Source organism: Lagenorhynchus albirostris, chromosome 9 (genome assembly GCF_949774975.1).
Source record: "Lagenorhynchus albirostris chromosome 9, mLagAlb1.1, whole genome shotgun sequence".
In the NCBI taxonomy this organism is placed as follows: Eukaryota; Metazoa; Chordata; class Mammalia; order Artiodactyla; family Delphinidae; genus Lagenorhynchus; species Lagenorhynchus albirostris.
This window is the reverse complement of record NC_083103.1, coordinates 24,576,439-24,591,570: the sequence shown is the minus strand read 5'-3', so window position 1 is coordinate 24,591,570 and position 15,132 is coordinate 24,576,439. Positions and strand designations below refer to the sequence as shown.

The 15,132-nt window shown below is 35.5% G+C and overlaps 1 protein-coding gene across 4 annotated transcripts in view; it reads right to left on the bottom strand.

Annotated features, from left to right (window-relative positions):
- Window positions 1-309: 309 nt before the first annotated feature.
- Window positions 310-15,132, bottom strand: part of FBXO3 (F-box protein 3) — a 32,421-nt gene continuing 17,598 nt past the window's right edge. The window contains exons 6-12 of one of the 4 annotated variants that reach the window (XM_060159440.1): window positions 13,705-13,750; window positions 10,760-10,844; window positions 9,793-9,915; window positions 8,378-8,493; window positions 6,579-6,769; window positions 2,818-3,003; window positions 1,292-1,432 (exon numbers count right to left, since the gene is read on the bottom strand). In XM_060159440.1, coding sequence (XP_060015423.1) covers window positions 2,860-3,003; window positions 6,579-6,769; window positions 8,378-8,493; window positions 9,793-9,915; window positions 10,760-10,844; window positions 13,705-13,750 — 705 coding nt within the window. In that variant the 3' untranslated portion in view covers window positions 1,292-1,432; window positions 2,818-2,859. Of the gene's footprint in view, window positions 3,004-6,578; window positions 6,770-8,377; window positions 8,494-9,792; window positions 9,916-10,759; window positions 10,845-13,704; window positions 13,751-15,132 lie in introns of all 4 variants that reach the window. The other 3 variants (XM_060159439.1, XM_060159437.1, XM_060159438.1) reach the window with 3 other exon arrangements.

Here is a 15,132-nt window from a genome sequence, read left to right as displayed (position 1 = left end):
TTCAGAACATTTTGACTTGTGCCAGTATGAAAGACTAAGCTTGCCTTCACGGTCCCTGACGGGAGCTGCTTACTCCTGTATACACCTCCCTCTTCCTACAGTTTTCCCTACAAAAGAACTGTTCCTGGGGGAAGTGCGAGGTGGAGTACATGACAGAGTATCGTCAAAGCCAGTAAATGACTTTGAATGGGCCTCTGGCAATAGGCCAATGAGTTTTGATCTCATCTTCCATCTTAAGAGCAAAGGCTTATTAATATTCGTTTATGGGAAATAGGCAATTATACAAAATACAGGATCGGAACCAAAATATGTTTTCAAAATGTGAGTTTTTGACACTTGGAGGATTTCATTCCAAACTCTCAATTACATAATTACAAAAAAATCCATGTTTTAGGGAAACATACTTAATCTTAACTTAAAATTCATGTCACTTATCACAAAGTTAGACAGTCAAGTACATAGAGGGGAAACAAAACAGAAGCAGTATTTTCAAATTTAGACTACATGAGATATTGTGAAGAATCTTTTGTTAATAAGCAACACAATACATACTTTTACACACTACATTTCAAAAATGATGCATCTGTGAACAACATGATAAAGTTCATAGTGTTGAAGACTTTAAGTTCAAGGTTGGCAGAGTTGAAGACTAAATTCAAGGTCAAAGTCATACTGATAGACTTTAAATTCAAGGTTGTTGTGACAAAAACTCTAAATTTAAGGACAGATTGTCTAAGAAAGGACAACTAGCATTCAAGCTATTTAGTCACTTAGTTCCCTGTGAGTACAAAATATACAGGACTCACTAAATGGATTAGCCTAATTACAAATTCTGTTCATCTCTAAATAACTTATGTCTTTTCACAGAATCATTCAGTCACACAGTTTCTCTCTATCCTTGCGTAGGTATTTCTGCTTCATTTTAAATCCTTATTCTACTCCCTCCCATTTCCATATTTTTATAAGTATAAAATATCTTTAAACAAAAAAAAGTCTGTTCCTTAGCTAGAGAACTATTCTCCCACTGACTTCTAGAAGAGGAAAAAAAGATTCCCATTTCCTCCTCTACCTCAAAAACACTACGCAAACTCAAACAATCCAGCTCCTAAAGTAGTGTCGTATAGAACCCAGGTCCTGGCACAATATTTCATGCTAGTTTTCCTGCTATAAGCTGAGAACAATTTAGTTATTTACATTACTGAGAAATCTATTTAACAGGCTGATTCACCCCGGGGCTTCCATCAGCAGAGGCTTGCTAAAAAAGGCGAGAGCAGCGGCGTCTCCGAATGGGAACGTCAAAGACTCTCCTCCGTCTCTCCTCCTCGTCATCTTCATCAGATTCATCCATATCTGCCGAATCATCATCATCGTCTTCCTCCTCCTCCTCCTCTTCTTCCTCTTCCATCTCTTCATATTCATCAGGACCCATTTCCTTGAAAGAGAAAACAATCTTTTGATAAGAACTTCCATCAGTTTTTTTACTCTTATTTAATATAAGTTCTCATTTACCTAGAATCTAAACAACTGGGCATGCCAAATATGAATTTTTATAGACTTCTCAGAGAATGTTTATAGATTTTTAAAATAGAATTTTATAGCCTTTTATACATTTTCATGATGCACATGCTGATGCAAATTCTAGAGTATATATTCTATCACAAGTTTTAAAATGCTCAATGTGGTTTTAATGGTAAATATATTTCATCAGTATAGTACTTATTTTTTACATGGTGGTTGGTAATTCACACAATGTAGCAAACAGACCACTCCTAACAGCCCAAGATAAAATTTTACTGAACTTATTAGTGTACTGAATAACAATTCTTTATTAACCTACATGCTTACAGAAAAGAGGATCTGAAAATATTGCTAAGGTATGACCTCTACTGGTAAGTTTTATGTACTGTCAACAGGAGGTCTGAGATTTCTATTGAGCTCCTAGTATAAAGACAATCAGCATCGGTAGCCTCTGCTTTTAAATTAATTTGTTGAAGGCTCTCAGAATAAGGCAGTAGTGATGTTGAACATCCAATATCTGAACATCTCTTGGGAACTTCAGTTCCTTTTAAGCAGTGTCTCTAATTGAGTCTTGACCCATTCTGCTGTTGGTTTTCTCTCTCACACATTTGAAGACTCAGTGAGAGGACCTCCTGTATTGGACAGAACTCTGAACGGCAAGGAGGACCTAGCTGGTAATGTGGCAAGTATTGGGAAACTTGGGATGTGATGGCAGCAAAAGTCCTTCCACCAAGGCTTTTATGGCATTGCATATGCAGCATCCCACTACCCCGTGATCGAGTCTCTAACCACTCTCCCCTGTTCACTGCCCTCCAGCTACAGTGGCCTCCGTGCAAGTTCTTCAGACGTACCAAGCACATGAGTGCTTCAGCACCTCTGTACTTGCTGTTCTTCTGCTTGGAACACCCTTCAACCACACATCCACCCAGCTCCCTCTACTTCTTTCAAGTCTGAACTCAAATGTCACCAAGGCCTTCCCTGACACATCTTTATATCAGAACAACCCAACAGTATACTCCTTAGCTCCCTTACTCTGATTTTTCTCCCAGAGCACGTATTACTACTTGACATAAGTGAGGAGTGTGTATTTGCTACACTTTGTCTCTTCCAACTAGAATGTAAATTCCAAGCCAGAGATTTTTTTTTAATCTCCTCAACTTTCTTCTTTTTTTATTTTTATTGAGGCATAATTGACATACAACATTATATTGGTTTCAGATGTACAACATAATGATTCAATATTTGTATACATTACAAAATGATCCCCACAATAAGTCTAGTTAACATCCATCACCTTACATAGTTACAGGGCTTTTTTCTTGTGATGAGAACTTCTAAGATCTACTCTCTTAGCAACTTCCAAATATGCAGTACAGTGTTATTAACCATAGTCGCCATGCTGTACATCACATCCCTGAAGGCAGAGATTTTGATTATATCGTTCACTGCATTTTCCCCAGCACCTAGTAGGTACTCAATAAATATCTGTTGAGCAAGCAAATTAATTAACGTGGGGGAAAGGAAATGTCCTTTAGAATTTGTCAAAGGAACTGTCACTTGGGATTTATTATAACACTAACAACAACAATCAGAGAAAATATACATAACTATATTTCATTACTTTTATCTTTTGATTTTTTTAATCTGGGAAATAAAGACTTTAAAATTCAGTAGAAGGTACAAAAGGGGGAGAGGATTAAGGCTTAGGAAATTCTGAAACATTAAATCCAGGTAGTATGATTATTAATTATCTTAAGGAAGAAACCAGAAAAACTGTTAAAGAAATCAATGTAGCTAAAGAGGGAGATTGCTGATGATCTCAGACAAAAGTGTACATATACAAACAGTAGATGGAAAGAGGAACACACAGACAAGAATGGAAATAATTAAGCAGCAAGAGCCTCTAAAGTGTCCAAAAACAAACTACCTAGACCAAGAAAAGGCTTAAGACCAACCAAAAAATGTTTTATAGCAACATTCAAAGTATAAAGCAAAAGGAAGTATTAAGTATGATAATATATGGCTAGTGGACAAATAAGGGGAACAACTCAACTTCCATATCAAAAAAACTAATTTTTAAACAGGAAAGGTACAATACAAATAAACACAATACAAATACAATCCCCACTGCCTCTTTCATGTTGATTAGAAATAAGTCCAGAATTCTCATTTCATTTTATTGAGTTCTCATCCTCGAGAAAGAGAAAACATTTTCCATAAGGCAGATCAAGATTTTATATGCTTCTTTGTGGTTGGGAGGAAACTAAAACTCTTAAGTAAGAACATAGTTAAGAGAGGGTCGAACATGTAATGAGTTTATTATTGTAATTTGAAATTATAAATTTAAAAATTTTAAACTTTAAAAAAGGAATAATATTATAAAACTTCTCAGTTTTAATTTTTAACATGATAAATGTCATATAACCCATATAAGCAAGAGTTCTTTGGAGTCCTCAATAACTTTTAAGAGCTGAAGGGGATCATGAGACGGCAAAGTCTGAGAACTACTGTCCTTAAGTAAAAACTACTCTATCCCCACCCTAACAAACATTGAAAACAAGCCTCAACAGGATCGACTGACCCAATAGTAACTGCGCAAACTACCTGTGCAAACAAATGTCAACACTCTTTACGCTTTAGGTCAGGAATATATAGCAACTTTAGGGCAAGGAATATTGCCATAGATAGAGATTTTATAACAATAAAAGAAGCACTTCATTAAAAACATGTAACAATGCTAAACATATTTGCATATAATTAAAATACATGAAACAAATTAAAAAGAGAATAAAAATTCAGAATTAAAAAAATAGACAAAACTGTAATTATAGTTGGAGATTACAACAATCATCTCTCAGAGAACACACACACATACAAAAGATCAGTAAATATATAGAAGACTTGAAAAACAGTCAACCAATTTGACTTGCCATTTATAGAATTAATATTCCCCCAAATATCAGAATATACATTCTTTTCAAATACACAAGGATCATTTACCAAGATAGACCATAATGCTGGGCCATAAAACATTTAAAAATATTGAAATTATACACAGCGAGTTCTCTAACCATAACAAAACTAGAAATCAATAACCAAAAGGTAACTGGAAAAGCTCCAAATGTTTGGAAATTCATACATTTCTAGAAAAGACATAGATCAAAATTAAATTACAAGGGAAATCTGAGAATATTTTGAATTAAATGTTAATAAAAATAATGCATCAAAATTTGTGAAATGTAGCTAAAACAGTGCTTAGAGAGAAGGTCTAAAATCAATAATTTAAACTTCTACCTTAAGAAGTAAAAAAAAAAAAAGCAAATTAAACCCACAGTAAGTGGGAGAGAAATAAAGATAACTCCAGAAATCAATGAAACAGAAAATGAACAAATAGAGAGAAACAGTGAAACCAAAAATTGTTCCTTTAAATAATCAATAAAAGTGACAACCCCCTGGCTAAGATGATGAACAAAAGAGAAGATGTACATTACCAATATTAATAACAAAACACTACATATAACTATAGCTCTTACGGCCATTAAAAGGATATCAAGGGAATACTGCAAATAACTTTTATGGAAATAAATTCAACATTTAGACCAAATGGACAAATTCCTTGAAAGACACAAAATTACCGAAAGTGAAACACGAAACAGAAAATATGAATATTAAAGAAATAAAATTCATATCTCAAAACGTTCCCACAAAGAGAACTCCAGCCCAAGATGACTTCACTGATAAATTGTATCAAATATTTAAGGACAAGATGATACCAATCTCATACAGAAATGGGGCTAGTCAAAAATGGAAGACTGTTATAGGAAGTAGCAAATTTACAGTATTGGAAATATACCACTGGGAGGGAAGCTAAACTTCACTTCCAAACCCAGGCTGTAGACTCTTTTCACCAGAAATACCACAAGTATAATGACCTAAAGTCTCATCATCATCCTTCTCTTTCCAAACTGGAGTTGGGAATGTATCCACTCTAAGTCAGATTAATATCATGTCTATCTTCCCAGACTTCCATTAGACCCACCCATCGGGGTCATCCCAGGAGCTAGAGGGCTTTTTTTGAACATTTGACACCTATGACTTGATTATACTCTGGGTATGCAATTCATTATTTATTCCTATTGTATAACTCAAGTGTCATAATTTTCTTTAATCATTTTATAGCCTGTAAGATTGGGGTTACTGCTATACCTGTCACCCTAGAAATGAGATTTCAAAAAAACAGCTAGTTGACTTAGGAAATGATCCCAAAGAGAGACTACTAAAAGTGCAAGTCTACCCATTAAATCTTCTTTGTAATGATTTTATAGGATATTTGTGTTATTTTTTTAAAATTGGGAGTTTTAGCAAAACCACTGTAAGAAATTGCTTCCCCAGTCTTAATGAAATAAAATAAAGGCAATTCTAACTGGTCTAGTGTGGTGATTCTCATTAGGCAACAAAACTGTTTTTGGAAACTGGAAAAGACACTGAAACTTTGAAACCAATAACTACCTTATATGATACTGTAATGGTGGATACATGTCATTATACATACACTCAAACCCACAGAATATGCAACACCAAGAGTGAACCCTAATGTAAACTATGGACTTTGGGTGATAATGATGTGTCAATGTAGGTTCACCAGCTGTAACAAAGTTACTACTCTGGCGGGAGATATTGATGATGGGGGAGTCTATGCATGAGTTGAAGCAGAGGGTATATGGGAAATCTCTGTACCTTCTGCTCAATTTTGCTGTGAATCTGAAACTGCTCTAAAAAATAAAGTCTATTTAAAACAAACAAACAAATAAAAACAACAACAAAAACATAACAGTAGAGTTACTCTGATTGAAGAATCCGGAGCCTAGTTTACTTACTGTCCACCCCCCCCAACATATTCACACATCTCCCCCTCCCCCCAAAGATATTTCCCTCAAAATCTCTAGGGTTCTCTGAAATACCATTTACAAACTATCTGTCTGGGTAATCAACAAAGACCCTCTGTGGAGTTCATTCCACAAAGTCATGTAAAATCAGCACCAGAGGAAAATTTAACCTACCAATCGAGCTATAGACACCCTGAATGTCGGACATGCCATATGGAATCGGGGAATGGCAACATTAAAGATCTTGTCTTTAAAGTAAAGGAAATGGAAGGTATAATATCCTTCCATATAGCCTGATGTTGTAGAGAATGTGGTACAACTTGTGTATTCATATACCCGGCCTGGGCTGATGATTGGAAATTCACCTGCAGAGAAAACATTAACAATAAATTAAAGTATAATATTTAGTTCTTCATTATAGCAAATACGATATGTCCTCTTTAAACTATATTAAAGAAAATGCATAATTAGAAAAAATCTAAAAGGAACTATAACAAAATGTTAATATTTTGGGATGGGATTATGAGTATTTTGACATTTTTTTGTACTCTCCTAATTCCCTATAGTGTGTTGGGGGTGGGGGATGATATCCAGTAGAATGAAAATTAAATAAAGAGAGGGGGGCTTCCCTGGTGGCGCAGTGGTTAAGAATCCAACTGCCAATGCAGGGGACATGGGTTCAGGCCCTGGTCCGGGAAGATCCCACATGCCGCGGAGCAACTAAGCCCATGTGCCACAACTACTGAGCCTGCGCTCTAGAGCCCACAAGCCACAACTACGGAGCCAGCATGCTGTAACTACTGAAGCCTGTGTGCCTAGAGCCCGTGCTCTGCAACAATAGAAGCCACTGCAATGAGAAGCCTGCGCACCGCAACGAAGAGTAGCCCCCGCTCACCGCAACTAGAGAAAACCCGTGTGCAGCAAGGAAGACCCAACACAGCCAAAAATAAATAAAATAAAATTAATTTATAAAAAACTAATTTAAAAAAAAAGGAGCGGCATTGAGGACACAATCTTTAAGACACTGGTAATAAAAAGTGTCACATATTCTAGTTCAAACAGAGATAAGGATAATCTAAATGTTTAAATGTAGCAAGCGACTAAAACATAAAACTCTGAAGATGCATCTTAAGCATTTAGCCCAGACAAAATGGCAGTCACAAGGGAAAGGTTTTACACCAATAGAGGAAATGACAGAAAAAGAATTACAGCTTTAATAAAATTCTTTAATATCCAGGAAAAATTCCTTAAAAAGACACGTAGAATATGAATCTATTTGTGGCAATTAGTTAAAACAACTTCAATTTAAACTGAATTCTACATATGCTTAGGGCCAATAACAAAAGCACATAACTTAAATAGTATTATTTTCCTGAAGGACACATATAAAACGTGAAGAATCTGAGGTCTCAGAAACTTATGATAATCATAATTTTTTAAAAAGCCAAATGTCAATGGTAATCAGAGGCTAGAGATGATTGAAATCAAAAAACAATAAAATCTGTGCTACTAAGTTTAACATTTCTCCTGAAATTTCAAAAAGATGACCAATATGAAATTTATTTTCTCTTTCTGCCATACACCCTGTAACCCTACAGAATATGATAATGAATAATTATCCAGCTAAAAAAATAAAGCAGTTAAGAAGGAAAAGCAAGAAACCCGTGTGATCTACAGAAGGGAAATTCAATCCCTGAATAATTGAGTTTGCTATAATTTTAGAAAAGTTCATGTTTCAGGTACTAAACTGATAAAATAATGACCTTTACACATTATATTTATGAAGCAAAATATTGTAGTTAGGAGAAGAATTCAGAATCTATGATATCTTTCACACTGAAACACAGCTATTAAAAAGATGCAGTCTTAGCCACTAACTACATCACGCATTTGCCAAGCTATGTATCACATATATACTCTCCAAAATGTTTTAGAAGCAACTGATGTATAAATCCAAATCTTGGGATACATACCAACTACTCCAGGTCCTTGAACTTCTTCCACGTCACCTTTAGCATTTGTTATTCTCCAGTAGCGACTGTCTAACTGACATGCCTTCTCAGGAAGTGCATCTTTTGACATTTCAATCCTGGAGAAGAGAATGGAGTGGTAGAGACACGTTGGTTTTTTCTGTTTAAGAGCTACAGTATTTTGAGCTAAGCCAGTGAAAGGAATTTCCAAAGGAAATTAAGAAACCCAACCCAAAGTCTGTGTAAATCATCTATTCCTGTAAGTTTGCAAAGATTCTGGCCTAATTAGCTGAACTCCCCCACAGAAATGGTTTCATTCAATTTACACACTTGACTTTCATTTAGGATTTAACGATAGAATGGGCAACATAAAAATTTACAAACATAGTGGTGACAACAATCTTTTGCTGTTCAAATAAAGACCAATGTGGGAAACACTTTCTAGAATATGGTGCCATGAAAAACTTCTGTTCTAAAAAATGGAGTCTTTTCTTTCACTACAAGGCTATACAGCCCTTTTCTCCATTAGCTTCTAGAAAGCTCAGAGCAAAATGTCACTATTTCGTGCATCTACTATTTAGTTACTGGGGTTATACCTTGACTCTGTTTTCCAATACTATTATTTCCCTCCTTTTTCTGAGACTCTGCTGACTCTTATTTTCATTTAGAATACCGTATAAGCACGTGTAGGTATTACTATTTTAAGCTTATCTCAATCCTAGGCAGGATTAAATTAAACAAAACAACATTCATCTGAATATGTGTGACTGGACATATCAAAGGCTTCATACAATACCAAAATCCTAGAATGCCTTCTGGTTAAGTATACATTATTATTATTTCTAGTATGTATATATGCATGTATATGTATTTTTTGAAAATATATATCATAAAGTATTTAAAAATACATCTAAAAACAAAGCATTCTTAATCCCTTAGGGCAATGAGTTATCTTTACCTCACAGTACAGAGTACTTCTAATTAAAGTGTATTTAATATTTGTTTTTTATTTAACCAAATCCAGGGCTTGCTCAGCACTATGTCTAATATACAGGCTGTACTCAATAAATATTTATTACACTTTTAATTAAATATAGACAGGCAAGATAAAACTGAAATGCATCGTTTTATCTTGGGCAATTTCATAGCTTTCAGAACGCATTATAACTCTAATACTGACCTTTCATGATGATTACAGCTTAGTGGTCCACCTCTCAAAGTACCTGGCACAAAAGTTGATACAAACTCAAGGTGCTTTACAAACACTATATTGTAGAAAATTTGTTTGTTATCCACCTACCTCCACACTTTAGCAAGAAGCTGCCTTTCAGAATGTGTTTTTATATCATGTCAAATGGGGTGATAACAACACATCCATAAGGTATATCCCCAAAGGCAACCCCATTTAAAATTCTCACCTGATTCGGTATGTGAAGAAATAGTGGGGTGGATGTACAGAGCTAAGTTCTGGCAGAAACGATGTGGAAACTGAAACTGTAATATCCCCAGTCGTTGCTACACACTCTGCATCATGAACATATCTAGGTAATTTAAAAAAATTAAACATTTTTTAATCAACAAACATCAATTCTGTAAGATAAAAGATTTAAAGATACAATGCAAAATAGTTTATATTTTACTTTACGATAAAAACAAATTTAAATCATATTTGGCACCTTAAAGGTATAGTTATTAAGCTTAAAAGAACAAACAAACTAGAAAACCTTGAAGACTCTGAATCAATAATGATAGCAGTCAAGGTTCAACCAGTGGTTGACCAGTGGTTCAAATAATGGATCAGTAACTAACTTGGAAACTAAAAAGAGCTTATTTCAGTCTTTAGAGCTAAGGAAACTTTTGGAACATCTGAAAACCCAGCTATGCCCTATACACAGTGACTCTGACAATAAAAATGTGTTAGTATTGTTATTCTAGAGGCCTCTAATGTATAATTAACGTATCATTTCTGCCAACTGAGCTACTGTGAACCAACCTCTAGTTCCATCTATAATACCTGAGTGTTCCATTTAGAGATAATGACTAATATTTCCAGGAGCTAATAGTTACTGACTTGCTATTCACAGTAAATCTGTTATTGGCAACAGCCTCCCACTCCACCGCCAAAAAACCCCACAACTATGTAACTACTATAAAGCCACAGCTTCTAAATCAAAATCAGTTTTTTCTCTTGATTCTTCAAGATGAAAAAAATACTGGCTGTTCAACTGTTTGGATGTGTTGGCTTTAAAGTGAGAACAAAATAGTGAGACTTAAGATGAGAGGTTCTGTTATTAACCTTCATGGGAAACTTCATCTCATGATCTGTAACTGATGTTTTTTTCTGATTTATAATCATTCCAATCCATAAAGCCCCAAGTGAAATACCTGAAAATTTGGTCTCTGATGATAGGGAAGCCACCTGATACAACATTGTTGACATAAGAAGTAAACCAGTCAGTAAAAGTAGCACCTGTAAAAAAGGAAGGGAAAAAAAAAGAGAAAAGGACAAATAGGTTTTTTTTAATTTATACAGGAATCAAGGGGAAAAACGACAATTTCTCTATGCTTAATAGTGATATCTAGTGATGCCAAAACTAGAAATATTTATATATACCATTCTACTAATCCTTTATTAGGTAAATTTCTATCCTCAGTTCAATCAATCTTATTCCAAACTACCTTGCTAGGGAATCCTCCAACTACCTTCAAACTACTTTTTACACTTAAAACTAAATAGTTGACTTTTAAACTTTAATTTGTTCTGGTGCAAGAATGAAAAGCCTCCTGTCTATAATTTCTGGAACATATAGAACAAAGGAGATATAGCTATGTCTATGAAGAAACTACAGAAAAAGTATCAGCACCTATCCTCATATGATCAGGGTACATCCCTGGTCCAGGCACATCCTGACTCATGCACAAAACTCTGGCAGAAGCCAGGCTCAGTCTGGACATCTAATAGGGGTATAGCACTGTGGAGTTCTGGGCATCAGGCCAATCCCAAAGTAGCCCAGTTGCATTACCACAGATTCAAATATACAGCGGTCCTCCATATGCTCAGTGACCAGCTCAACGCAGAGAAGAATGACTGGGATAGTCCAGTCCAGACCATATATCCGTGACCTAGTGATTGGATCAATAACAAGTATTTACATGAATTATGTTGCCTCTTGTGGGTAATACAACATAACTTTCTCAGACCCCCATCACTGACTGTTAATACAGCTCAGTGCCTAACACATACTAGTCCCTTAATCAATGTTGTTTAATGAATTTCTTCATAATCTTGTTTCTATTAACCCAGTTCCTGTACTCTGCCACACTGAAAGTCAGATGCTAAATTTATAGTATGTATTTACTTATAATTCTATTTAGGGAATGACTGAAGATACAATTTAAGCTTGAGTCTGAGAGTATACAGCTTTAAAATTTTAAAGGTATCAACTGACAGAAGGTAAACTACAATAGTTTACTCTTTTTTCAATGCCTATTAATGGCTCACTCTGACCCTTTATTTATTAACTGCTACTTTATTCAAATGATCACTGATCATCTTCTATCCACTTTGAGCTAGATATTAAGGGGCCACATGAATGTTTTTAAATTCATAGAAGGCACAATTTTCTGTTTTGAGAACTAGCAGTTTCCCCGCAGAGTTTAAAAAATCATTTTGTAAATTTCATGAACTAAAATGTTATATAAGAAAAAAGAAATTTCTTATGATTTACATTAAAAAAAGAAATTGGCATGGTGTATTTTAATGTGCCTTAATTTATTATAACACATACCGAAGTGTGTTCTTTAAAATAAGGATAAAATTTTCCATGCAGCCTTCACCACTAAACTTATCTGCACATAGATTCCAGTTTTCTTAAATATGTATTAATAATGCACTGAATATCAGGAGATTCCGTCTTATGTTTTACCAAAAATTCCAAGAAAGTCAAACTTAGTTGAATTAAGATGTAATTTATATGTTCTACAGTAGTTTACCTTTTAAAGTAAGCCCATATCTTGCAGTTCCTTTGAGAGTATTGGGGTTTTATCAAGGTAGTGTAAAGGCAGATCAGATGCTTTCTCATCTTTCCTCCCAGACTAACTTCCCACCTCATTTCTTCCAGTGCATCTCAAATCTTTTGCTTTACTCTCTCATTCTAGGAGAAACCCCAACTCCCAGAAGAGTATTCTCAGACCTTAGTACTCTGCTATAGTGGTGGGGTCTTCCACACCATGTCAGACCAGCACCAAACTAAGACTAAGAAACTCACAGAGCCTAGCCGGCAGCTTACCTTAGAGCTCAGGCAGCCTTTAGTTTATAGACTGAGCAGCACCACTGGACTAGATCCAGGACGATCATGTTCTCAGAGTATGTGCCACCCAGAGAAGCCAAAGAGGGCAACGAGCAAGGGCGTAACCCCCAGAGGGTGCTTAACTTAGATACCATAGACCACAGGAATCAGGGTTAGCTGAAGGCTAGGAACCAAGCTTAAAAGTGTTTTATAACTGACTGCGTAGGGGTGAGATCTTCTTGATATTGTGAAGTGTGCCACAAACCTAGAATATGCCGTAGTTTGAACACACAGAGACTTATACTCTGTTCAAGGTTCCAATTAGGAGATACAATTAAATACAGACGCCTTGGCCTGCAAGATCCTTTTACTATTAATATATAATGATGTTTAATATGTTCCAGAAATGCCTTTAAAAAGCAGCATGGATAGTCAGGAAGCTTCTCTTTTTCTTCTACGTGAGCAAAATCTAAGCAAAACAAGAATGGATGAACAGCACAGGGGTGAGCTGCTCTTGAATACAAATTGAATTGTTCTCAAAATCCTATGAGAAATACGCTTTTAAGGCCAAGAAAAACCAGGTGTGCCAAGCAGTTTATAAGGCCCAGTTTATTCTGGTCTCTGAAGACTGCTGGTCTGAAGTCTCTGGTGTGACATCAGTATTTTACTATAGCACTGGCACCAGAAGAGAAAAAGTATAGTTATTTTATGTATCTATATCTCTAATTATGTATTAATATGATCAATGGAAAATGCATGTGTGTGTAAGGGAACTATATACACATTCTTAGCAATTCTATACATTTCACTGTTCTATAGCAGAATCCTAAGAGCACAAGGTTGTATATGGCATAGCTTTTTCCAAATGGAAACCCAAGTCAAATAAAGTACAAGGGCTATTCTAATGAGAACCTAGTTATAGTACTTTATGAACCAGCAAGCTTTAAGAAATACAAATATAAAATTGCCAGTTGATCAAGTAACAGAAAAGTTTTTACCAACTTAATTTTTTTGACCAGAAAGAAGAGACTTTTCTCTTACCTATGATAAACATGTCAATAGCAGCTGGATTCCGAGCCATTTGGTCCTAGGTGAGAAAAAGAATATTGTAATCAAGGAAAATACATTTTACTTAATTCCCCATTGTTCACTACCTGTATCCTTCCCTGGGGACAAGACAAAACAGATAAAAATAACTTAAGTGCTCTAACCAATACTCAGACATTCCTCACACTTTTCAGTTTCTGCTCTTATGATTTCTATATTTAGGCTCTTCCTGTTAGTTACAATGAACTAATAAATGATCCTTCAAGAAAACAATTAGGACATTAAAACCGTGAGAAGACACATGGCCTATGAACCCAGAAGACAGGGCTTTGAATTCAGTCAAGGGACCTGAACAGTTCTAGATTAGTCTCTTCTCTCAGTAAATGGAGAGACCAAGTCATCATCCTACAACCTTACAGAGCTATCAAGTCAAAAATGAGATAAAAGATGTGAAAATGCTTAGAAAAAAAATTAAAAGCTATGCAAGCTCTTTAAATAACTTAAATGTTATATGGAGTCACATGTCTCAGATAACTATGAATTTTTTTTTAAATAAATTTATTTATTTATTTTTGGCTGCATTGGGTCTTCGTTGCTGCACGCGAGCTTTCTCTAGTTGTGGCGAGCAGGGGCTACTCTTCGTTGCGGTGCACAGGCTTCTCATTGCGTTGGCTTCTCTTGTTGCGGAGCACAGGCTCTAGGCGCACAGGCTTCAATAGTTGTGGCACGCAGGCTCAGTAGTTGTGGCGCATGGGCTTAGCTGCTCCACGGCATGTGGGATCTTCCCGGACCAGGGCTCGAACCCGTGTCTCCTGCATTGGCAGGCGGATTCTTAACCACTGTGCCACCAGGGAAGCCCCTGAAAAATATTTTCTATTTAAGTTCACATCTAGGCAAAAATGAAAGCAGAAGGTCTGCAACTGAGGAATGACTGAGAACTGAAGAAATAAGAATGAAACCAAATGCCATATTTTCTGTGCTTACATTAAAATCATAACAAAATCCTCTTAAAAAAGATCTACATTTTTCAACAACTCAAATACCTACTGAAGAAAGAGTTTAGAAAGTTTCTATTGCACTCAGAACTTGAATCCAAAGCGAATGATGATGGATGATGTCCAAAAGCTAAAGTTAGAAATTTATATTACAATTAATCACTTCAATGAAAAGCTCATTCATTTTTCTTTTTTTTATAACAGCTTTATTGGACTATAATTGCTTTACAATGGTGTGTTTCTGCTGTATAACAAAGGGAATCAGCTATACATATACATATATCCCCATATCCCCTCCCTCTTGCGTGTCTCATTAGTTTTTCTTAAACTTAAAATGTCCTAATACAAATCACAGCTTCCCTCTGTACGCATGCTAATTTTAAAAGAAAATGCTAATTTTCTTTTAGCATTCCATGCCATTATATCA